The sequence below is a fragment of the Garra rufa genome, chromosome 3, assembly GCF_049309525.1.
Source record: "Garra rufa chromosome 3, GarRuf1.0, whole genome shotgun sequence".
Lineage (NCBI taxonomy): Eukaryota > Metazoa > Chordata > Actinopteri > Cypriniformes > Cyprinidae > Garra > Garra rufa.
This window is the reverse complement of record NC_133363.1, coordinates 20,850,956-20,878,149: the sequence shown is the minus strand read 5'-3', so window position 1 is coordinate 20,878,149 and position 27,194 is coordinate 20,850,956. Positions and strand designations below refer to the sequence as shown.

The 27,194-nt window shown below is 34.4% G+C and overlaps 1 protein-coding gene across 2 annotated transcripts; it reads right to left on the bottom strand.

Annotated features, from left to right (window-relative positions):
* Positions 1-3,666: 3,666 nt before the first annotated feature.
* rbpjb (recombination signal binding protein for immunoglobulin kappa J region b) lies at positions 3,667-26,970 on the bottom strand. Of its 2 annotated transcripts, XM_073835820.1 has the most exons (9): positions 26,882-26,970; positions 20,570-20,735; positions 20,258-20,432; positions 19,958-20,095; positions 16,800-16,912; positions 16,408-16,548; positions 13,685-13,840; positions 13,473-13,576; positions 3,667-10,302 (listed from the first exon to the last, which is right to left on the bottom strand). In XM_073835820.1, exons 1-9 carry the CDS (start codon positions 26,968-26,970, stop codon positions 9,966-9,968), a joined length of 1,419 nt encoding a protein of 472 aa, XP_073691921.1. In that variant the 3' UTR covers positions 3,667-9,965. The 2 variants fall into 2 exon arrangements, with proteins under 2 accessions (XP_073691921.1, XP_073691922.1); XM_073835821.1 differs by lacking the exon at positions 13,685-13,840.
* Positions 26,971-27,194: the final 224 nt, after the last annotated feature.

The following is a 27,194-nucleotide window of genomic DNA, read 5'->3' as shown; positions in this document are numbered from 1 at the left end:
TACATACCTTTTTTAAAAGACGTTTCCATCTCTGACTTTGGACAAATTCTGTACACTGGCCCATAAATATTAAGCTTACTGATATTTTGAATATAAGTATGGGTTTCAAAAGATAATAGAAGGATCTTAGTAAACGTCTAATCTTTGAAATGCTTTTGAAATGGGTTTTTTGGTTGTGGGACAGCAGTTTGCACCGATTCTGTAGAATGGCCCATAAATCTGTCACTTTTGATCAATTTCATGCATCCTTGCTGAATAAAAGTATTAATTTCTTTAAAGAAAAATCTCGTCAACCCCAAATGTTTGAATGGTAGTGTAAATATCTGACATCTGAGATCAGTTTGGAGGGTACGCTGACCTATATTTGATATTTAGTTCTTTATATCTTCTTCAGTAATAACTACACAGATATAATTCAGTTTGATAAATGTATTTGGATTCTTTTCAAGTACCACATAAACATGCAACGGTGTACAAAACATCCATATGTTGATGTGTAGCATTAACCGCTTTCTTTCTAGGAAAGTCCACAGTGATGTCCTTATCTTGTGTTAGTCCAGGCGTACTGTTTGTACATAGAGTCTGTCCTTATCATTGCATGAGACTTTTCACACCTGTTGTGCACTTCAAAGAACCCACTCAAGGCTGCTTCTAACATCTGGGCTATTTTCACCAGGACACGTGGTCACGATTATATTTGTTTGTAATACTATGTCAGACTCACATTTTATTTTCCTCTCTCATTGCAATGAACAACTATTTTAAAATGTAACAGCATACTCATAAAATAATAAGATGACGCACATGTTCATATGCTCCCTGACACTGACTGTATGTCTGTACCTACTGACACTGACACTGTCTATACAAGGGGATTTAAAAAGAAATATCTACTTATTAAAGAACACGTTTCAAAACCCTGAGGAGATTCACATATGCCAGTCCATACACATCTAATACATTAATATTTTAGAAGTGCTTTGTAAGCAATGCAACCTGAGGGTCATACCAAAAAGTTTCCTATGTTTTTTGTTTTGCTTTGTTTTTCAGTTTCATCACTGTATTCTTGTGAAGTGTCATACATTAAAAGTGACCTTTTTTATAGTGTATTTGTTTTTAATTAGACAACATGTCAAACCTAAGCATGTTTTATTATTTTAACTCAAATTTTCAAAGCCGTTCATAAAAAAGCTAACTGAACGCTTCTGCATGATACGGTTAACATATGGTGGAGGCACCTACACTCTTAAAAATAAAGGTGCTTTTAAAAGTTCTTCACAGCGATGCCATAGAAGAAGCATTTTTGGTTCCACAAAGAACCATTCAGTCAAATGTTCTTTAAAGAACCATCTCTTTCTTACCTTTTTATAATCTGAAGAACCTTCTTTCGCCACAAAGAACCTTTTGTGAAACAGATGTCAAAGGTTCTTTATGGAAACATTTAGACAAAAAAGGTTCTTCTATGGCATCGTGAAGCACCTTTATTTTTAAGAGTGTAGTTAATGATTAATGTGAGGAAAATTGTAATTTTCTTCATGATGTTTCAAACCTGTGTCCAAACCAAAGTCATGTCGACTTACTTGAAAGACGATATTTTGAAAAATGTCAGACTGACTTTCGTAATATGGACAAAAACAGCTGAAACATTCTTTAAAATACACTGCCGTTCAAAGGTTTGAGAATGTTTTTGTGCATCAAAGTTCCATTTATTTGATCAAAAATACAGGGTAAAGAAGTAATATTATGAAATATTATTACAATTTAAAATAACAGTTTTCTATTTTAATATAATTAAAAATATAATTTATTTCTGTGATGCAAAGCAGAATTTTCATCAGCCATTACTCCAGTTCTCAGTGTCACATGATCCTTCAGAAATCATTCTAATAAATGATTTATTATCGATGTTGAATACAGTTGTGCTGCTTAATGTTTGTTTGGAATCTGTGATACTTTTTTCAAGATTCTTTGACGAATAAAACGTTAAAAAGAACGGAATTTATTCAAAATCGTTTTTTTTCTAACAATATAAATCTTTACCCTCACTTTTTACTAAGATTTTTAAATGTTTTTGCTCATTAAAGTTCTATTTATTTGATCAAAATTACATGGTAAAAAAAGCAATATTATGAAATATTTTTGAAATTTAAAATAACAGTTTTCTATTTTAATATCATTTAAAATATAATTTATTTCTGTGATGCAAAGCTGAATTTTCATCAGCCATTACTCCAGTTTTCAGTGTCACATGGTCCTTCAGAAATCATTCTAATGAAAGATTTATTATCAATGTTGGAAACAGTTGTGCTGCTTAATATTTTTTGGCATCTGTGATACTTTTTTCAAGATTCTTTGATGAATAAAACGTTAAAAAGAACAGCATTTATTCAAAATAGTTTTTTTTTTCTAACACTATGAGTCTTTACTATCACTTTTTATCGATTTAACACATCCTTGCGGAATAAAAATAGTAATTTCTTTCAAAGAAAGAAAGAAAGAAAGAAAGAATTTACTGACCCCAGCTTTGAATAGCAGGGTATATTGTTACAAAAGATTTCTATTTTAAATAAATGCTGTTCTTTTAATGTTTTTATTTATTTATTTATTTTTTTTGATTAAGGAATCCTGAAAAAAAGTATTACATGTTCCAAAAAAAAATATTAAGCAGCACAGCTGCTCCAACATTGATAATAAATGAGCATATTAGAATGAAGACTGTTGTAATGAAACTGAAAATTCAGCTTTGCATCACAGGAATAAATTCAATTTAAAAGTATATTAAAATAGAAAACCACTTTTTTAAAACTGCAATAATATTTCACAATATTACTGTTTTTCTGCATTTTTAATCAAATAAACACAGCCTTAATGAGCAGAAAATACTTCTTAAAAAAACAAAAAATTATACTAATCCCAAACTTTTTGAACAGCATCATCTTTTAATCTTGAGTAAATGATCACAGAATTATTTTTGGATGAAGCATTCCCTTTAAGAAAAACACTGGCAAATTTGCAAGTTCAACCCAGGCTACAAAATAACTCAGACTAGCTTTATCTCATATATCAGCCATTCCGAATAAAAAGAATCTGCGAAATGGCATAAAACACAGAGTGACCCAATAAAAACATTTGGGTGGCTAAATGGAAATATAGTTGGCTGACAGTGTGGCACTAAATATTTGAGCGCACTGATAAATTGAAGAATTCTTTCCGAAGCAGCACAGCAACCTAAAAAATGAGGCATAAAATAATTGTGACTTAAGTAGCGCAGGCATATTTGAAGCAATAGCCAAAAATATATTGTATGGGTCAAAATTATCAATGTTTCTTTTATGCCAAAAATCAGTAGGATATTAAGTAAAGATCATGTTCCATAAAGACATTTTGTAAATTTACTTCCACAAATATATCAAAACCTCATTTATGCATTCCTAAGAACTTCATTTGGACAACTTTAAAGGCAATTTTCTCAATATTTAGATTTTTTTTGGCCAAATGTTGTCCTATCCTAACAAACCATACATCAATGGAAAGCATATTTATTTAATTCAGATGATATATAAATCTAAATTTAAAAAAAATTGACCCTTATGACTGGTTTACAGGAATAAAAAAGGAATATACAAAGAAAATAAATCTCACTCATTTCCAGATTTTTATGCCAATATTGCAGTTTTATTATTTAATGACATATGGAACTGAGCAGGTGCAATATGTACAAAATCAAACAAACAGACAAATGAAACAGAACTAATGTTTTTGTTTATTTTTGTTTTTCTGCCCCCTTGTTTCACATTAGGGCACACGATCCTAACATCAGCGGCCCATTAAGGACTGAGATTGCTACCATACTGATACCTCTGAATATTATAACTAGAACAGACCAAGAAAGAGAAAGAAAAGAGGGAGCAATAAAAAAAGAAACACTGACAAAGAAGGGTGGAGGACGAACTGCACACGTAAAGCCTAGCACAGAGCTTCAAATTAGGCACAGCAGGATTGCTTTACATGAAAAGTGACCGTTACACTCTGTAAGCAACTAATCTAGACAAATGTGGTTTTCTCTAAGTGCAAAACCAGCGGAGAGGATGAATTACCAAACTAAAACTGTCCTAAAGGCATAATAACTTCAGTCAGTCGGCCACGAAACTCTCCAGATGGTAAAACCGAAAAAGTCGTGCCCTATATAAGCCTTTGATTATACGTTCAGGCAAAACAAGACAACATTATGACCAATTTAAGCTCTTTGTATGGAAGTACGGAACTAGAAAACCACTGTGTTTGTCTACGATACTCTTTTCGACTAGAACTACTGAGATATCTTTGAAAAGCTGCCTCTCGTGCCATGTTTGATAAGCAGTGCAAGAAAATGTAAGTATAAGACATTTGGCATATCACCTAACGATATACATTGATCAGAGCTCTTTAAGCACAAAAAGTCGTTTTTTGGAAGAGCAAGTTAACGTTAGAGGAGAAGTTCACTTCCAAAACAGATAATGTAACAGTTACTCACCCCCTTGTCATCCAAGATGTTTGTGTCTTTCTTTCTTCAGTCGATAAGAAATGGTTTTTGAGGAAAATATTTCAGGATTTTTCTCCAGAGTGGACTTCTCTGGTGCCCCGAGTTTGAACTTCCAAAATGCAGTTTAAACGCTACTTCAAACGATCCCAAATGCGGTTGTAAACAATCTCAGCCAAGGAAGAAGGGTCTTATCTAGCGAAACGATCGGTTATTATTATTTGCATTTACAATTTATATACTTTTTAACCTCAAACGCTCATCTTGTCTTGCTCTGCCTTAACGTTTTTTTTCCCCGCTGGTTTAATATAGTTTGGGTATATCGCAAAACTCCCATCTCATTTTCTCCCTTAACTTCTAAATCGTCCTACATCGCTGTTTTACCTTTTTTGTTAAGGGTGTTTGATCTTTTTTACATGTTCACTTTGCAAACACTGCGACCCAGCACTTCTGCAGCGATGTAAGATGATTTTGAAATAATTTTTAAAGTTGAGGGAGAAGAAAATAAGACGGGAGTTTTTCCGACATACCCTAACTGTCTTGAACCGGAAAAAAACAGCTGCTGCGTTCCAATTCGCATACTATCCGTCCTAAGTAGTATTCGAAAATAGAATTAGTATGTCCCAAATCGTAGTATGTTTAAAAAAGTATTCCAAAGATTCCCGGATGGTCTACTACTTAACTTCGGAATTCGAAGTGCGGATCAATGCACACTCTAACGGCTTAAATTGCCCACAACACATTGCGCGGCGAACGAGGATTCGATTAGAACTACAAACACGCATAAAAAGTGCATAAAAACATGGAGGATATGCGCGACCAACGGACAGGTAGAGAAAGGGGTTTAAGTGATAAATTATCAATGTGTAACCTGATGAAAGAATTTTTTTTTATGTTATCTGCGTTATATTTCATGTGCAGCAACATTATGAACTTTTATAATGATAGGTTTGGTCATTAACGTTTAAATGCATAATTATGCAAACACAAAAGCAGAGTTCTCGGCATGAAAGAACGTGCCTCTTCATTTCTCTCTAATACGGTAGGAAATTAAATTAAACGAAATGTAGATAATGTTAACTGTGATGATTGACAGGGCAGTTTAAACAGTGACAGGATTCAGGTAACTAAGCAACAGAGCGTCCGTTAAAGAAGCAGTTATGACGAAGTAGTATGTCCCAAAGCTTGCCTACTATTCTGCTACATACTCAAAAGTATGTACTTTTTCGTCACAAAAAGAGTACATACTTTTAGGGCATAGTATAAGTAGGCGAATTGGGACGCAGCAAGCGTTAAGGCAGAGCAAAACAAGACGAGTGTTCGAGGTAAAAAAAAAAAAAAAAAAAAAGTATATAAATTGCAATTAAAAAATAAATAAATAACCGATAATTTCGCTAGATAAGACACTTATTCCTCATCTGGGATCGTTTGAAGCTGCATTTAAACATTTTGGAAGTTCAAACTCACAGGCATCATTGAAGTCCACTATATGACAAAAATCCTGAAATGTTTTCCTCAAAAAACAATTTCTTAAGGGGGAAAATACGGAGTTTTTCAACATACCCTTACTGTCTTAAACCAGAATACACCGAGTTCAGGGAGACTTTGCTAAAAAAAAAAAAAAAAACTGCTAAAACCAGCCTAGGCTGCTTGGCTGGTTTTAGAGGGGTTTTGGCCACTTTTCCAGGCTGGTCAGGCTAGTCTGGAAGTAGCTGGTTTTAGCTGGTGGTCTCCCAGCTTGACCAGGCTGGGAGACCAGCTAAATCCAGCTACTTCCAGCTTAAACCAGCCAACCAGCCTAGGCTGGTTTTAGCCGTTTTTTTTTTTTTTTTTTTTCAGCAGGGGAGCAAGACAAGACGAGGATTTGAGGTTAAAAAGTATTGAATTTGTATTTTTTTAATGAAAATAACAAATCTTTTCGCTAGATAAGACCCATCTTCCTCAGCTAGGATCATTTACAACCATATTTGGGATCGTTTGAAGCTGCAATTAAACGCATTTTGGTAGTTTAAACTCGGGGCATTACATAAGTCCATTATATGGAGAAAAATCCTGAAATGTTTTCCTCAAAAAAAAAAAAACATAATTTCTTTGCAACTGAAGAAAGACATGAACATCTTGGATGACAAGGGGCTGAGTAAATTATCTGTACATTTTTGTTCTGGAAGTGAACTTCTCCTTTAATAAAGAACTATAAAACCAATAGATATGTAATAATAACAACAGCTGACTGATTTTTAAACATAAAACTAACAATTTGTTCACTCAGATTGCCATTAAATGTTTTTAAGGCTTGGTACATGACCTCTAACATACACGCCTCGGACATTAAATGAAAAGTCAAGCGCTTAAATGGATTTATAACTGAGAGAAAAATTATATAATGCAAATTTATGGATTTTGTTAGAAAGTGTCCTCTGATTTTCAGATATGGGTCAGAACAAATCCTTCATTCTAAAGCTCAACACCTTCAAAAAACAAAACAAAAAAACAAAAACAAATGTAAACAGTAAAAAACAGCAAGATTGTCAATCGGTTTGTTCAGAGAGCAACATAATGCACTTTACCACCATAACACCACAGTAAATGAGGGGCAAAAGTGAGTAAATGTAAACAAAACGTGCAACAGAGGCAGCAATCAGAATGACGGAGCAGTTCAGAAATGTTCTTTCTGATATATTGTGCTATGCTAATGAAAACATGATAAAGTCACACTGAAATTACAGTCGGAATTAATCGCTTTCTTTAGTTTGTGTAGGAATTGTTTCAATGATGCTGTATCATTTCAAGGCGGACTGGCTTAAAGCACTTGTTTTGTTTTCTTTTTGGGGTCGTGATACCATATAAATCAAGGGAAGCATTTGAATTTGAATGAAAAAAAAAAAAAAAAAACAATAAAAAAATACAATACCACATTGCATGGTAAGCTCTCACAAAGACAATCATTTAAATTAAAATCATCAAATATTAGAAATTCAATGGACTGCTTAATGTGGGCATAGTAAAAGTTTAACATGAATGACAAATCATTAAAAAAAATGCATCCATGCTTTTGCCCAGTGCCATCTTCCTCCAAATGGAAGTCTGAATTGCAAGGATATGATACAATGGAAGAAGAATAAAAGCGAAACTGAGTGCAAGAGCTTTAGGTTATACTACCTCATGGAAGATTTTTGCAAAGAGGCCATCAAGGACAAGTAAAAGAGATGATGTTGGTAAAGATGGTGAAAAGAAAAAGCTAGTGGAGGCAACAAGTGAACTTTTTTTTTGCAGAAACATTCAAGTTACAGTTTTTCCCGAAATATACTACATCATAGGCCTACAATGCTGGAGTATTGCCTTATTTGACGGATCGCCTATTTGTACTACACTACAGATTTTCCAAGGAAGACAGTGGAGGATCCACACGAATCTACAACTTTACCAAAAAGGTGTTTGACTAAATTAGTATGAAGAAGAAGAAGAAGACGAAGTGTAAAAGAACGTGAATATGACTCTATTTGAGCCAGCTGTTCTTCATGACCACATGGCTGTGGATCAGGCTGGTGAAAAAATCAGTGGCTATTTCCACAGACCAAGACACAAAAAGTGACCTATACAGTATTGCTGTATGCTTACATCATTGAGACAAACATTTAAAGGCCATTAACTTCCATGTTTCTAGTCCCAAGATGTCCTTTTACTATCTGGACAATAACATTTAAGGTACGGACAAACTCGAACACTAAACACCGTTTTGACGAGAAACACCAAGGACATAACTGGGTTAAGAGCCACGGACACACGAAGAAATTAACAAAATCGCTGAATGGTTTCTGTTTTTCGATCCTTTTTTTTTTCCTTTCTTTTTTTTTTTTTTTTTTTTTTTTTTTTTTTTACAAATGGACGCATAAAATTCAAAAGTTAAATTACTGTACATAAAAAAGAAAGTCACAAAACACTATTAGTGCTGGTTGATGAGTTCATTACAGCTAGGTTGTTTTTTGTTGTTGTTGTTGTTGTTAATACTAGTCTACTAGTTGGTGAGACACCAAGGCCACGATAAACACATCAATGACCAACGGAGTAAAGCTTCCTACTTTTGGTGTGCGAGAGGCCACAAATTCCAACATACGCTTCAAATATTCAAAAAACAGACAACAATGCAATATAATATCTTTGGGTATGTTTGTATGCATTACACATTGTAAATCTTCTAAATCCGAACTAAAACTTTAGGGAGTTTATCAAAAAATCGCATGTAAAATGTTTCAAATGCAAGGCTTGGTTCATCACGTTTGTAAACCTCCTTTTGAAGGGGTGAACTAAACAGAGAACCTTTGTTCCAGTAAGGCCACATCTAATAGTAGAGCACGTCTGCGAATCATCCATTTTTGAGATGGTTTCAAATTGTAGAAAATGCAAACGGAAGATCAGGAAGACAAAAACTGAATTTGAGAAACTAAACTCCTAAACTCGTGTCAAACGCCACAAATATCCAACTACAGTGAACTTTCTGATATTGATATGTGAGATCCTACATGTGCTCTGGAACTACACTATGGCTAGCGCGTCAAAGAGACACGTTGCATCCACAGCCTCTATATTGTGTTTTCTGGTTTATAAGACGGCAAATAAGATGGCATTGTTCCTATTGTGAGATCTAGACACGTCGATGAAATGCTTAAAGGAAGCGTAGCGCATTTTGTAACGCAGGCAAGGCAGAGGCATTGCTTAAAGCTCTTTTCTTTTTAAAGACTTCATAAAATGATAAAAAAAAAAAAACAGGCCCTCTGAGTTTCTCCCAAATGAAAATTTCTGAATGGAAAACAAAAATGGTATTACAAACACAAAGTATCAAAACCGAAGATTCCAAGCTGTATATGAAAGTAGCTATATACAGAAAAAGAAGCTCAGAGGAGGAATAGAACCTATTTGGTAACAAAAGCATACTATAATGTTTGATATAAAAAGGTATGGAGGAAAACAAAAAGAAAAAATGTACCTTTACTAAAGCTTATACAATATCCTTGGTCCATAAAAAACTGTCATCTCACAATTTCAATGTGACCCTTTTCCTAAGAGTGTAGACCTTCCAGGCTATGATACATCTCACCTAATCAGACCGGAAGGAAGAAACGTAAGAAATTAAACGTAATTTTCAGTCGACGCATTTTGTACACGGCTGATGTATCATTGCTGTGGTCTCCATGTCTTCCACACCAGGTGCTGGTGTTTCCTCTCAGGCATTGTCTATTGCTAGCACCAGACCGGCTCCTTAGAGAAAACCACAAGAGGGCACAGGAGAAGCATTTCTCACAGCCACAGGTTTTGCCTTTTTCGCCTTTTTCTATCCCTTGTTTTCCGTCTCCGGGATTTTATCTTGATTTAATATGCAGCACTTTTACAAATAGTTTGTAGTCTGTATTTGTTTCACGTTGTGAGTTTGTGAGCACCGCTGCGTGTGTTATAACACCACAGCCGCGGCTGCGTTAGAGGACGACGCCGTGACGGCATTAGATGTGCTGTTGGCGCCGTAGGGTGCTGTTTCTCCATTCCCTCCCGCGTTATTCCCGGTCGTGGAAAGCAAGCTGGTGTTGCCCGATCGTAGGATGGCGCCGGCCGCGCTGCAATGCGGACGGGGACCGGGTTCGGGCGTGTATGTGAACGTGAGCGTCGTGGAATAGATGATACCGTCGTTACGGACCAGCGTTACAGGGACCTGCACCGGCTGTCGCACCCACCGCCAGCCCTCGCGGAACGCTGAGATGTCTGGGACGACGCACAGCATGCTCTCGCCGCACCTTTAGAGGAAATATAACTCTATTAATAATTCAGTCTGTCTCTGCCTGCAATATGTTTAACTGACAGCAGTAATAAAAGTACATATTTTTCTTTAAAGATCGCATTAGGGTTTAAACAATGCGTGTGGGGTCTTGTTCACTTCAGTTTTACTAGGCAGAGGCACTTCAGTCAACTTACGGCCTGTCAAAACTTAACATGTCATTTACTGCTGCATTTAACAGGTTTGTAAGGATTTAGGACACCCACGTGAAAATATATTGAATGTGCACTTGTAGTGTAGTTCAAATCTCTCTCTCTTAGTAGTTTAGTTTGCAGATTATATAATTTTTTAATGTCAGGGTTTTACTTTAAAGTACCTGGTTATATATTTATATTTGTATACTTGTATACAAGACATTAAAGTATACTTCAGTTTACTATAAACACTTGTTAGTACATTTTTAACCATATTTCAAAGGCAATTCAGGAAATTATAAAATTGCATATGAAGGTATACTTAAGTGGGTCAAAAGTACTTTACACATTCATCTAAATGTATTTATTATGTAAATATTTCAAATAAAATACATTTGAATTTAATTGCAATTAACATTTCATTCCGTTTGTACTTAAAGGGGTCATCGGATGCAAAACTAGCCACTAAATGCGCCTAAACACTGCTAAATGCGGCTAAAGTAAACATTACGTCTCATAATCCCAAAGAGGGGCGGGGCGAGCAGAGCTCATTTGCATTTAAAGGTACCATGTGTTAAAATAAGCTGATTTTGACAAGGTAAAAGGCTGCTTTTTTACACTACTATTGAGAATTTTTATTTTAACCAAAGTATATTATAGACTTTTTCATTAAGACCCTAAAGAATCATATGAACTTGTGGAAAATGGGCATCCGATGACCCCTTTAAGTATATTCTTTTTAATGTACACTACCAGTCAAAAGTTTTAGAACAGTAAGATTTTTAATGTTTTTTTTTTTTTTAAAGAAGTCTCTTCTGCTCACCAAGCCTGGGTATATTTGATCCAAAAGTACAGCAAAAAAATTACATTTTGAAAAAAAGGTTTTCTATTTGAATGTGTTTTAAAATGTTTTTTGAAAGAAATTATAGAAATTAATACTTTTATTTAACAAGGATGCTTTAAATTGATCAAAAGTGATGATAAAGACATTTATAATGTTACAAATGTCGGATAAATGTTGTTCTTCTGAACTTTCTATTCATCAAAGAAACCTTTTAAAAAAATCTATGACTCTGTTAACAGCTTAATAATAATAATAATAATAATAATAAATGTTTTTTGAGCAGCAAATCAGAATATTAGAATGATTTCTGAAGGATCATGTGAATGGAGTAATGATGCTAAATTCAAATCACAAAATGTTCAAATAAATGCAGGCTTGGTGAGCAGAAGAGACATCTTTAAAAACCATTAAAAATCTTACCGTTCAAAAACTTTTGACTGGTAATGTAAGCATTTTTTTATATATATTATTTATGTAATAAACACTTCTTTTTTAACATGGGACACACCAGATATTAAACTGAAACTTTGTAGTTTAGAAAAAAAAAAATGTATATATAAATTTCATTGGCTTTAAATTGATCGACTTGTTAAATCAATTAGATGAACTAAAAGATAAATGATTTAAGTCATGATGACCAGTGAAATATGTACCTTATACTTTAAAGGTCAACATGAAAAAGTAAAATCTTTGCCTTCGAAATGGTATTGAATAAAAGTACAAGTATTCAACATTAAGTATAATAATGTACAATTATTTAAGTATGTTTACACTCCTTTTAAAAATCTAAATCATGCTCATAAACATTCATATTAAAAAGCTTTAGATGTCTGATTATAATTTATAAGTCCTACTACAAAATGATCTGTTCATAGATATACAGTCGTGGCCAAAAGTTTTGAGAATTACATAAATATTGGAAATTGGAAAAGTAGCTGCTTAAGTTTTTATAATAGCAATTTGCATATACTCCAGAATGTTATGAAGAGTGATCAGATGAATTGCATAGTCCTCCTTTGCCATGAAAATTAACTTAATCCCGAAAAAAAAAAATTGTTAAGGAGGCTCAGGGCATCCAAGAAAGTCCAGCAAGCGCCAGGATCGTCTCCTAAAGAGGATTCAGCTGCGGGATCGGAGTGCCACCGGTGCAGAGCTTGCTCAGGAATGGCAGCAGGCAGGTGTGAGCGCATCTGCACGCACAGTGAGGCCAAGACTTTTGGAAGATGGCCTGGTGTCAAGAAGGGCAGCAAAGAAGCCACTTCTCTCCAAAAAAAAAACATCAGGGACAGATTGATCTTCTGCAAAAAGTATGGCGAATGGACTGCTGAGGACTGGGGCAAAGTCATATTCTCCGATGAAGCCTCTTTCCGATTGTTTGGGGCATCTGGAAAAAGGCTTGTCCGGAGAAGAAAAGGTGAGCGCTACCATCAGTCCTGTGTCATGCCAACAGTAAAGCATCCTGAGACCATTCATGTGTGGGGTTGCTTCTCATCCAAGGGAGTGGGCTCACTCACAATTTTGCCCAAAAACACAGCCATGAATAAAGAATGGTACCAAAACACCCTCCAACAGCAACTTCTTCCAACAATCCAACAACAGTTTGGTGAAGAACAATGCATTTTCCAGCACGATGGAGCACAGTGCCATAAGGCAAAAGTGATAACTAAGTGGCTCGGGGACCAAAACGTTGACATTTTGGGTCCATGGCCTGGAAACTCCCCAGATCTTAAAACTTGTGGTCAATCCTCAAGAGGCGGGTGGACAAACAAAAACCCACTAATTCTGACAAACTCCAAGAAGTGATTATGAAAGAATGGGTTGCTATCAGTCAGGATTTGGCCCAGAAGTTGATTGAGAGCATGCTCAGTCGAATTGCAGAGGTCCTGAAAAAGAAGGGCCAACACTGCAAATACTGACTCTTTGCATAAATGTCATGTAAGTGTCGATAAAAGCCTTTGAAACGTATGAAGTGCTTGTAATTATATTTCAGTACATCACAGAAACAACTGAAACAAAGATCTAAAAGCAGTTTAGCAGCAAACTTTGTGAAAACTAATATTTGTGTCATTCTCAAAACTTTTGGCCACAACTGTACATCATTTTAAAACCTGTCTTTTGCCAGATGGATATCTTCTCAAATAACATCCATACCTGTACATGGTCTCAGCCTCTACATCCCCAAACCACACCCGCAGATTTGGAGTGAAGTTCTGTCCTGTCAGCTCCAGCATTGCTACGTCTCCTCCACCATTTAACTGCTCAAACACGAATACAGTGTACACACATTATCAACCACAGCCAGAGACTTGTGAATGGACAATGTATAAGCTTCTGGAAAAAGCCAGTTTCTGTGTGTGTGTTACCTGTAAGCTCTCGACCACAGGCACGGGTGTGACGGGGGTGTGTACAGGGCCCATGCCCTCATAGAAGGTGTATTCTGCTTTATCAGTGCTGATGATTGTCCAGGAGGCACCATCATTTATCATCTCCTTATTTGGTTCCTTTGGGCATGGAGTAGCCTACACACAAATACAAAAAAAAAAAAACACATATGTGAGCCTGGCCACACAAAACCATTCATAAGGGTCTTTGATATATCTGAAAGCTGTATAAATATAAATAAGCTTTCATTGGTGTATGGTTTGTTAGGATGGGACAATATTTGGCCAAAATACAACTATTTGAAAATGTGGGTGAAATCTAAGGGTGCCAAAAAATCTAAATATTGAGAAAATTGTCTTTCAAGTTGTCCAAAATTAACTTCTAAACAATGCATATTACTAATCAAAAATTACGTTTTGATATATTTATGGTAGGAAATTTACAAAACATCTTTATTAAGCATGATCTTTACTTAATACCCTAATGAATTTTTGGCATCAAAGAAAAAATCTATCATTTTGACCCATACAATGTATTTTTAGCTATTGCTACAAATATACCTGTGCTACTTAAGACTAGTTTTGTGGTCCAGGGTCACACAAAAATAGGTTTACAAAGAAAAATATTAGATAATAATATACAATCAACTAGTCACTATCACAAAATAAACTCATAAATCAGGAGCCTTGTATCACCATGAGGGAGTTTATTTTGTGATAAAGACTGAATGACTTCATCCCACTTCTTAGATAAATAAATACAAATACATACACTGAGGTAAAATATTTGAAAAATACTTTATTATCTTACTAGATACAAAAATAATGGTTCCATTAAGAAAATACATTATAATATAAAATTTGTATGTTAAAAAAATCTGCCTTCAAAGTTCAAATTTAGCTACATGTTTTGAGTCTATTTCTGGTCGTTGTTTATGTTTACTTAATTTTCCTGCAAACTTCTAGCCATTAATCAAAGGTTTTACATCAACCATATACACTGTATACTTTTCAAGAGTTTTTGGTCATTACATCAGTACTCTTTTTAAATTAATTTTATTCAGCAAGGACACATGAATTTTTTTAAAAGTGACAGTAAAGTGACATTTATAATGTCACAAATTATTTCTATTTCAAATAAGTGCTGTTTGTGAACCTTCTATTCAAAGATTCTATTCAAAGTAATAAAACTTTGTTACAGTACTTAAGTATTTTTTGGGAGTATCTGTATCTGTTCAGCCTACTTTAACTTTTACTCCACTACCTAATTAAAACGTATACGTTTACTCCGATACATTTCCCCAAAGCATATTTGTTTACTTACTACAAAATAGTCAGAAGACAGGATCTCAGTCAGAATTGCGAGATGTAAACTCGCAACTGTGAGAAAAAAAAGTTTTTTTTTTCTTAATTTTGAAAAAAAAAAAAAAATCTCACGAAAGTATTGCGTTCTATCTAGAAATTGTTTGCTCACAAAAATATTGCATTTGCATTGAAATTTAGTTTTCATTCTTTCACCTCTTTATTTCGTCACAAAAGTTTTTGTGAGCAAACAGTTTATAAACTCATAATTCTGACTTTCTATCTCCGAAAAAGTCAGAATTGCAAGATAAAACTCACAATTCTGACTTTTTTTCTCGCAAGTGCGAGTTTGTATCTAGCAATTCTGACTTATTTTCAGGAAACTCTGGCTTTTTTTCCCCAGAATTGTGTGATACAAACTCAATTCTGACTTTTTTCTCAGAATTGGATGATGTAAACTTGCAACTGCGAGAAATAAAGTCAGAATTACAAGACATAAACTCTGAAAACTCTCTCTTTTTTCTAAGAAATTGATTATATAAACTGGCAATTGTGAGAAATAATTTTCCTCACAAATGCGGGTTTGTATCTCACAATTCTGTTTTCTCGCAATTGCAAGTTTGTATCTTGCAATTCTGACTTTTTTCTACAAATTGGGTGATATAAAATCACAACTGTGAGAAATAAAGTCAGAATTGCAATATGAACTCATTTTATGAACGACTTTTTTTTCTCAGAAATGGATGATATAAATTTGCAACTGCGAAAAAAAATGCACTTTCAATACTTAAGTACATTTAAGATAAAAAAAAAAATACTTTTTGTACTTAAGTACAATAAATATCATATACTTTAAGACTTTTACTCAAGAAACATTCTGACTTCAACTTCTACCAAAGTCGTTTTCTTTAAACACCACTGTGAATTCGCATATTAAAATGATTTCTGAAGGATCATGTGACACTAAAGAGTAATGGCTGCTAAACAAAGCTTTCCCATCACAGGAATAAATTATTATTAAATATATTAAAATAGAAAACCGTTTTAAACTGCATTGGTATGATCAAATAAAAGAAGCCTTGGTGCGCATTAAAGACGTTTTTCATAACCCTTAAAATCAAAAGCTTTTAAATACTAGTGTTATGAAAAAAAAAAAAAAGATTTATAGCCAGTGACAGCAGACAGATATATAGTCTGGGGGTCACTATAAAATTATATAAAATGCTTTCAATACTCTTTAAATTTAAGAAAAGTGTACATAAGTAATTTTAATAGAATACATATTTCCAACTTTTAACACTCAGACTGGCAATAACAGTCTCTTTATGAATATTATTGAAGATATCATTATTAGCACAGTGAACTGAACCAATGGTAAGAAATGCATTTACTGAGCGACTCACTTGAAATTGGATGATCCTCTCTTGAGAAAGGCACAGGTACATCCTCTCCGTATCCTTCAGGTAAAAGGCACACTTATGCAGCTGGGAGACAGGGTCATCTGCATCCAGCAAGGCGGTCTGCTTATCCACCTTCCGAATGATCTGTGTTTGTGTGCGTGTGTGTTCAGAAAGAAAAAGGCAAGGGAAGAAGGAAAGGAAGTCAAGTTGATAAGAGTATCAGTGGAAGTATCATAATATCAGGCTGCTGTCTTCATGTACCCAAACTGCTTTCTTGACAGCAATGACTGATTATGCCCCCAAAGAATTACATATACAGTCTGTTAATTATACATACTGTCAACTAATTGAAACAGAGAATAATAGAGAGAACACACACATTGACATGGGCTTACCAGTCGAGGAAGAGCCATGCCCGTCACAGAGCACACGAGTTTGACAGTTTGGCCATAGTGAATGTAGCCGTCTCGCACCGTGAACTCCTCTCCCTCTGACTCTTCATCATCCACTAAAATATAATTAACAAGACTAAGCTTATCCAGTGTGATCACATCTCTATTATTGTTGTCAAAACACCATTTCAGCGGCAATACATATTTTTTTTTTTGTCCATTAAATTAATGTTTTATGTTTTAATATTACATTCAAATAGTTACTTTCAGTAATAAAGAACAGAGAAATTAATTTAGCATTCTTTCTTGTCAACATTGTTGTTTGACTGACATTAATGACATAATAGACAGCAACAGGTCTACTAACCTGTATTTACACCCCCCAATACACAACAATAGCTATTAGGGATGCACAAAATTACACCCTGGGCCGAAAACCAGCAAGAAGACCCCAGTACTATTTTTGCTGACAGCAACATATTTATGAATAATTCTCATTAAGCTTTTTCAGTGCAGATTTTCCTTGCGCTTTGAACCCTGGCTTGAGCTCATGCAAAGCTGTCAGAATAAACACAATTTGTGCTTGTATTAGACAAAATAACGTGCTGTAGTTTATTTACTAATGATTTAAGGCCATTTCGTGATTTCGGCCATCATACAGTTCCCAGCAACAACAACCCCTTTCTCTTCTCATGGAAGGCATGTAATGCAATACTAAACAATCTCGTGCTGTCAGTGCTTGTAATGATTTTTGCGTCTTTCTCAGTTTTAAATGCTTCCACATTGCCGACATGTTTGCTGCATTAGTGTGCGCCTCTATTTCATTGTTCGGTATAATTTACTCGGCCTTTTCGCCTATTTGGCCCAACACCGAAAGAGTTTTTTTTTTTTTTGCTATTTTCGGCTGAATAATTTCGATTTCCGAACATTCGGTGCATTTTTAATAGCTATTGTGTTTTCCAAATGACAAGCTCTGATCTGATTAGCTGGCTTTATGCAATTAAAGATTGAAGTCAAGTTGCACAGGTAGTTTATCAGCCTGTCTTGGCTGCTGCTTCTAAGGAAGAACAAGTCTTCCTTAGAAGCAAATGTTTGCGATTCACTGTATTGACTTTTTGAAAGATACTGCAAGCTTTGTTTAAGTGACACAGTAATGATAAACAATACTTCCTTGAGCACACCTGTATAGCCAGTTTTGCTCTCAGAATGAATCTTACATAAAATTTTTAGATAAACTTTCTCATAAACATTACATAAACTAAGTGAACTTTGGTAAGTGTTTAGATATACAACATTTAAAAGTTTGTTAATAAAACCGATACTTTTACTGACACTATTTAACAAGAATGCTTTAAATAGATCAAAAGTAACAGTAAAGACACAAAAGACAAACATACACTGCCGTTCAAAAGTTGGGATCAGTAAGATTTATAATGTTTTTAAAGAAGAAATGTTTCTTATGCTCATCAAGGCTGCATTTATTTGAACAAAAATCCAGGAAAAAAAACAGTAATATTGTGAAATATTACTTCAGTTTTCTATGTGAATATATTTTAAAACGCAAGTTATTTCTGTGACGCAAAGCTGAATTTTCAGCATTATTACACCAGTCTTCAGTGTCACATGATCCTTAAGAAAACATTTTAATATGCTGATTTATTATCAATGCTGCTTGGAACCTGTGATACATTTTTCAGGTTTCTTTAATGAATAAAAAGTTAAAAACAACAGCATTTATTTAAAATAGAAATCTTTTGCAACAATATATACTACAATTTGAAAGTTTGTGGTCAGCAAATTTGTATTCTTTCTTTTTTTTTTAAAAGAAATTAATACTTTTATTCACCAAGGATGGTAAATTGATAAAAAAGTAACAGCAAAGACTTATATTCTTAGAAAAGATTTCTATTTTGAATAAATGCTGTTATTTTTAAACTTTTTATTCATCAAAGAATCCTAAAAAAAAATTAAACAGCACAACTGTTTTTAAAATTGATAATAAAAGTAATAAATCAGCATATTAGATTAATTTCTAAAGGATCATGTGACACTGAAGACTGGAGTAATGGCTGATTAAAATTCAGCTTTGCATTACAGAAATAAATGATATTTTAAAACATTAAAATAGAAAAACTTTATTTTAAACTATATTAATATTTTACAATATTACAGTTTTGTTTTTGATCAAGTAGAAACAGCCTTGATGAGCATAAGATAATTCTTTGAAAAACATAAAAAAATCTTACTGATCCCAAACTTTTGAACAGCAGTGTATTTTCTAAATAAATATAGCTCTTTTGAGCTTTCCATTCATCAAATAATCATAAAAAAGCAGCATGGTCTTCACAAAAATATTAAGCAGCACAACAGATTAAAACATTGATAATGGTAAAAAAAAAAAAAAAAAAATCTCTTATACACCAATTCAACATCAAAATGCTTTAAAGACCGATAAGTCTAAAAATTTCAGCCTTGCGTCAAACATTACATTTTAAAATATATTACAATAGAAAACAGTTACTGTAACAATATTTAGCAATATTACAATTACTGTTATTACTGTTTTTTTGATCAAATATGTGACCCTGGGCCACAAAACCAGTCTTAAGTCGCTGGGGTATATTTGTAGCAATAGCTAAAAATACATTGTATGGGTCAAAATGATTGATTTTTCTTTTATGCCAAAAATCATTAGGAAATTAAGTAAAGATCATGTTCCATGAAGATTTTTTGTAAAATTCCTTTTATAAATATATCAAAATGTAATTTTTGATTAGTAATATGCATTGTTAAGAACTTAATTTGGAGAACTTTAAAGGTGATTTTCTCAATATTTAGATTTTTTTGCACCCTCAGATTCCTGATTTTCAAATAGATGTATCCAAATATTGTCCTATCCTAACAAACCATACATCAATAGAAAGCTTATTTATTGAACTTTCATATGATGTATACATCTCAGTTTTGTAAAATTTAACCTTATGACTGGTTTTGTGGTCCAGGGTCACATATAGGCAGACTTGGTGAGTATAATAACCTTTCAAAAACTTAAAAATCTTATTGTATTGTATATCCAGGTTGTAACAGGGATTGTGTCCTTTAACTTTTCTTTAATGATCATAGCAATCAACAATACTCCACAAAAATGCACAAAGACTTACAGAGGTGGATGTAGAAGGCTCCCCACTGCTGTGAGCTGGCATGAAAGTTTCCTCCCTCGACGTGCAGATAACGTGTACTGACCGTCTGTGAGCGAAGTCGGTTAAATAACGCCACTTTCGTTCCTGATGCTATACAGACTGCACACAAGAGACATAACTCTGTTACAGCAAACCATGGAGACTTCAGACTATGTTATCTGAATGAAAAGCTCTGTCTAATATCCCATTCCCATATATCTTTTATAGCAGGGTCTTAAAAGAGTTTCCTTTGAGCGTAATGTGTGTGGTCAATATACTCACGGTCTGCGTTTTTGAGGGACTGTTTTTTTTTGGAAGGTTTGGAGATGACCTTGATCCTCTTGCTGAGGAAGACGCCGATGTCTGCGCTGTTCCCGTAGAACATCTTCACAGACAGCATGAAGTGCTTGCGTTTGTCTGAGTCTGAGATGTACAATGTTTTGGCTGTGCAATAGTTCTGCAGGGAGAAGGCAAGATTTGCGTATTCATGAGAAAACTAATGGTATGCTAATGGTGGTGTTTTGGCTCTGTGTGCTCGGCTGAGTAGCTGTTGTCATTTTATTCTAGAGGCACATCTGTGCGTGTGCACATTACCTTCCCCTCTAAGTTTAGCTGCTGCATCTCCTGGTCGCTGTTGCCGATGCCGATGAAGGCGCAGGGCTGAGACTCCTGCTCCGAACAGCCATCTCGCTCCATCTGCTCCCTCTTCTTCTTCCATCCACAGCCCATCAGATACACACAAGGGGGAGGACAGAAAAACCTAGATAAGCACAAAACACATTTTCAGAACAAAATGAGAGCAATACTCGACCATGAAAAACTCACAAGCATAATGTACATATGTTTATTTATTTACATATCAAACAGAAACAAACAGAAACAAACAAATAAAATGCTTTTTGGTAGGACGGAATGAATGAATAAAGGAATATTTAAAGTAAATGAAGCAAACAAACACAAATAAAATGCTGCTTTTGGGTAGGAACGAATTAATGAATATTAAAAAAAGAAAAAAAAAAGAAAAAAAAGCAAACAAACAAAATGATGCTTTTGGGCAAGAATAAATAAATAAATTAACTAATAATTTAGACACAAATGAACAAACGAACAAATAAAATGCTGCTTTTGGGCAGGAATGAATGAATGAATGAATGAATGAAAAAAACAGGAAAACAATTAAAATGCTGCTCTTGAGCAGGAATGAATGAATATTTAAAATAAATTAATTCACATTTAAAACAAAAACATGTACAAACAAATAAAATGCTGCTTTTAGCCAGGAATGAATGAATGAAGCAAACAAACCAAATAAAATGCTGCTTTTAGGTAGGAATGAATGAATATACAGTACAGACCAAAAGTTTGGACACACCTTGGACAAACCTTTGAACCAAAGTTTTCTTTATTTTCATGACTATGAAAATTGTAGATTCACACTGAAGGCTTCAAAACTATGAATTAACACATGTGGAATTATATACATAACAAAAAAGTGTGAAACAACTGAAAATATGTCATATTCGAGGTTCTTCAAAGTAGCCACCTTTTGCTTTGATTACTGCTTTGCACACTCTTGGCATTCTCTTGATGAGCTTCAAGAGGTAGTCACCTGAAATGGTTTTCACTTCACAGGTGTGCCCTGTCAGGTTTAATAAGTGGGATTTCTTGCCTTATAAATGGGGTTGGGATCATCAGTTGTGTTGTGCAGAAGTATATATAGTATATATATAGTATATATAGAATTAAATATTTTATAGAATTAAATATAATTCCACATGTGTTAATTCATAGTTTTGATGCCTTCAGTGTGAATCTACAATTTTCATAGTCATGGAAATAAAGAAAACTCTTTGAATGAGAAGGTGTGTCCAAAAAAAAAAAAGAATGAATAAATGAATGAATGAATGAATGAATGAATGAATGAATGAATATTTAAAACTAAAAAAAAAAACTAAAAAAAAAAAACTAAAAAAAAAAAAAAAGTAAACAAACAAAATGCTGTTTTTGGGCACAAATTAATTAATTAATATTTTAGACAAATTAACAAACAAACAAATAAAATGCTTTTGGGCAGGAATGAATAAATGAATGAATATTTAAAACAAAACAAAAAACAAGAAAACACAAATAAAATGTTGCTCGAGCAGGAATGAATGAATAATTTAATAATGAAAACAAATTGATTAATATTTAAAACAAACAAATAAAATGCTGCTTTTGAGCACGAATGAATTAATATTTAAGACACAAATGAACAAACAAATAAATAAAATTCAGCTCTTGGGCAGGAATGAATAAATGAATAAATATTTAAAACAAATACATGAACAAACAAATAAAACGCTGCTTTCAGGCAGAAATGGATGAATTAATTAATTAATTAATATTAAAAACAAATAATGGAACAAACTAATAAATTGCTGCTTTTGGCCAGGGATAAATAAATGAATGAATGAATAAATAAATGAATGAACGAATAAATGAATGAAACAAACAAACATAAAATGCTGCTCTTGGGCATGAATGAATGAACGAATTAATTAATGAATTAATGAAATAAATAATTAATATTTAAAACAGATAAATGATAAATTGCTGCTTTTGGGCAGGAATGAATGAAGGAATTTGAACAAAAAAAAAAAGCAAACAAACAACAAACAAATATTTAAAACAGAAATAATGGAACAAACTAATAAATTGCTGCTTTTGGGCAGAAATGAATGAATGAATGAATTAAACAAAACAAAAAAACAAGCAAACAAATAAAATGCTGCTTTTGGAAAGGAAGGAATGAATTAATGAATATTTAAAACATGAATAATGGAACAAACTAGTAAATTGCTGCTTTGAATGAATGAATGAATGAATGAAACAAAAAAACAAGCAAACAAACAAATAAATGCTTCTCTTGGGCATGAATGAACGAATTAATTAATTAAATAATATTTAAAACAAATTGATGAACAAACAAAAGCTGCTTTTGGGCAGAAAGGAATTAATTAATATTTAAAACAAATAAACGAACAAACAAACAAATAAAATGCAGCTTTTGGAAAGGAAGGAATTAATTAATGAACATTTAAAACATAAATAAATGAACAAACAAATAAAATGCTATGACTAAAATGATTAAAATGAATGAATGAATAAATTAAATAAATAAACATGTATAATAAATATTAATTCTATTAAATAATCAAATTCAACAGATTCAGCAATGTGTGCATTAATGAGAAAATATACAAATGAATACACCTGTTCACTGAATGGACGGATGAACAACAACTGTACATTACACATCAAATATACATGACCGAGCAGAATTACTTCAGATCAGCACTAGGTGGCAGCACATGTGTAGTGTTGACACAGCTCTTGCTTTCAGGACAAACTCAAGAAACCACCTTAAGGTGGTGAAAAAACACACAAAACCCAACCCTAGGCAAACCTGAGCAGAAGGTACATTTAAGAACTCCCATTAGAGTTTGCGGGCTATGTCGTCTTTGCTCATCTCTTGTTTATTGTGGTCTGAATCCTCAAAGGGATATTAGAGCAAACAGATTTTAATCAGCATGACCTTGAACACACAAGCACGAAATCTGTACTTGACATTAAAGCCGTGATCTCTGTGGGTGACTCTATCAGCTCACTGCACCCCATCTCGGAGAGATACTCGTCTAGACATGAGGCGGGGGAATATTCGTGACACAACTGCAGCTAATATCCGAAAACTGGTGCAATAAAAGGGGAATAACAGCAGTTCCACATCCAGTCAGACTGAAACATGCTGTAGACATGGGTTAGAGGGCAAACCCCAAACCCAAACATGTTTCACCCATGTACACGACAGCCTCATTTGAGCTGTTTAGCATTTTCTGTATTGGTGTCTTTGAAATGAAAAAGGAAAAGACGAGTCTGAAGTCTACTTTCGCATCCTAATAGTGAAAGATGCACGTCTTAGTCAAGACCACAACCCTTTGGAGTTTGATCTGCATCGATTTGTCACTAACAACACTTAACATTTATGATGTCACTCAATGGCTATGAGCATGTAAATCCACAGCTTTAGTACATATACAGTGCCTTGCAAAAGTATTCATACCCTTCATTTTTTTTCACATTTTGTTTTGTTGCCACATTATGTTAAACTGCTTTAAATTAGTTTTACCCCACATCAATTTACACTCCATACACCATAATAATGACAAAGCAAAAACCTGATTAGCAAATTTTACAAATTTATTAAAAATAAAACACTGAAATAAGTAAATTGCATAAGTATTCATACCCTTAAAGGAACACTCCACTTTTTTTGGAAATAGGCTCATTCTCCAACTCCCCCCCGAGTTAATAAGTTGATTTTTACCGTTTTGAAATCCATTCAGCCGTTCTCCTGTTCTGGCGATATCACTTTTAGCATAGCTTAGCATAGATCATTGAATCCTATTAGACCAATGGCATCGTGTTCAAAAATGACCAACGAGTTTCGATATTTGTCCTATTTAAAACTTGACTCTTCTGTAGTTCTATCGTGTACTAAGACCGGTGGAAATGCAAAGCTGCGAGTTTCTAGGCTGATAAGATTAGGACCTACACTTCCATTCCGGCGTAATAGTCAAGGAAGTTTGCTGCCGTAATATGGCCGAAGCAGGCGGAGTATTATCAGAAATGAGTTCCCAGCTAGTTTAGCATTTGCACATGTGCTGCGTGGTATTACTGCTCCTGCTTCCGCCATATTACAGCAGCAAACTTCCTTGACTATTACGCCGGAATGGGAGTGTAGTTCCTAATCTTATCAGCCTAGAAAATTGAAGCTTTGCATTTCCACCGGTCTTAGTACACGATATAACTACAGAAGAGTCAAGTTTTAAATAGGACAAATATCGAAACTCGTTGGTCATTTTTGAACGTGATGCTATTGGTCTAATAGGATTCAATGATCTATGCTAAGCTATGCTAAAAGTGATATCGCCAGAACAGGAGAACGGCTGAATGGATTTCAAAACGGTAAAACTCAACTTATTAACTCGGGGGGAGTTGGAGAATGAGCCTATTTCCAAAAAAAGTGGAGTGTTCCTTTAACTCAGTACATAGTTGAAGCACCTTTACAGCCTCAAATCTTTTGGGGTATGATGTGACAAGTTTTGCACATCTGCATTTGGCAATTATCTGCCATTCTTTGCCTCACCTTTTCACCTCTCAAGCTCTGTCAGCTTGGATGGGGGCTGGCGGACATTTTCTAGAGTCCTAGTTGTTCCAATCGTCTTCCATTATGGATAATGGAGGCTACATGCTTCTGTGAACCTTCAATGCAGCATATTTTTTTCTGAACTCTTCCCTAGATCATTGCCTTAACGCAAGTCTGTCACTGAGCTATACAGGCAGTTATCTTGACCTCAGGACTTGGTTTTTGCTCTGATATGCATTTTCAGCCGTTAGACCTTTTCTGAGAGGTGTGTGCCTTTCTAAATCATACTCATTCAAATGAATTTGCCACAGTTTAACTCCACTCGAAGTGTAGTAACATCTAGAAGCAATATGAATGCTCCTGAGCTAAATTTCGAGTGTCCCAAAAAAGGGTATGAATACTTATGCAACGGGATCTTTTCAGTTTTTTATTTTTAATAAATAAAACCAATTTTTTGCTTTGCCATTATGGAGTAGGGAGTGTAGATTGATGTGGGGAAAAAAGTAATTTAAAGTAGTTTAACATAAGTCTGCAACATAACAAAATGTGAAAAAAATGAAGGGGTATGGATAATTTCGCAAGGCACTGTAGCTCATACTAGACTAGATTTTTACATTTTCTGAAGAAAATGGACACACCATCATAATGCATTAGAGCTTAGGGCAGAGCTATGAGGTTAACAGGGAGTCCTGGATGTCACAGGTGTTGGTTAAAGTATTGTTTTGCAGTTGCTAGGGTATCATAGGTGGTTGTTAGAATGTTATGCAGTTGCCAGGATGATTGCTGGGACATTGCACGGTTTTACTGTCTGCTAGGCAAAAACTGTAAATCAAAATGTTAGTTCTAAAAGTACGAGCACGCCTCTCCATAATAAACCACAGGATTTGATGAATCATTTATGTTCGTAGCACTGGGACTGGGACGAGTTAGCAACATTAAAAGTAACCATTAGCTGTTTTAAAAGTCAACGGGGTCACAAGGACACGCAAAGAAGCAGAACTGGTGCAACAAGTCAAGTGCTTCACATTCATTTCCAATTGAAGCTAAATGATACACTTCCTAGTCATAAAGCATCTCTGATTACAGAACACATGTATATGATTTCATGAAGCGCACACTTTTGTTCTCTCTGGCTCGTATCTGGTATTCTGTCGCTCTTGACATGTGTCCAGGTTTTGGCTGTGCTGTTCACGAATAACAGTGCTGTCTCTCTGCCAAATGAGGCCGAGCGAGCTGTAACCGCGACATCAGTTCCCCAGACACTGTGTTTCTCTACAGTTATCATCTTGTCTCGCTTTCCGCTGACCTTCTCTCCTTCACTTCCCTGTCTCATATCACCTCGCCTCCTTAATCATTTCTTTTCTCTTTCCTGTCATTATTTGGTTTCTTTTATCAGCTTCTCTCTCACTCCTTTTTTTTCTTCTTAAATATTCTTACTTTTTTCTAATTTTCCTACCTTAGGGAAAAGATGGACAGTAGAGGTTTCACACAGCCACTGGATAAGTTCTTGTGCTCAAAACTTAAAAGCTTAAAAGATAAACTTTTCAAAGTGCCTTGAAATTGTAACGCTCATGGCAGAAGATGCTGAAAACAGTGAGATGCAATGCAATCATCGAACATTAAATAAGAAATATTGCAAATGCTCCGCTTGCTAAAAGGTCAAAAATCATTTTACATTTCATCTCATGAATTCATTGTAAATTATAGTTGTCATTTACCTTTTTTCATTGCCGTATGATTTCTGTGCAACTTTAGCGTGTAGGATGAGCACAGTTTGGTCTCCTCGTTCCTTAAGGTAATTCCGCATAGCTTCTCTGAAATCACAGAAAAAAAGCACATAAAAGAGAAAATATTATTGATGAGAATTTTGAGTAATGGGTGGTTCAGTCTACATTATTTTTTTGTCTGTTACGACAGTCACTAGGTGTGTTTCCATTACCGATATGTGCAAAACTTTTGCGTTGTTTTATAAATGTCGATAATAAATAGTTACTAAAAGGCAGCGTTTCCATAAACCAGTGTTATTCGACT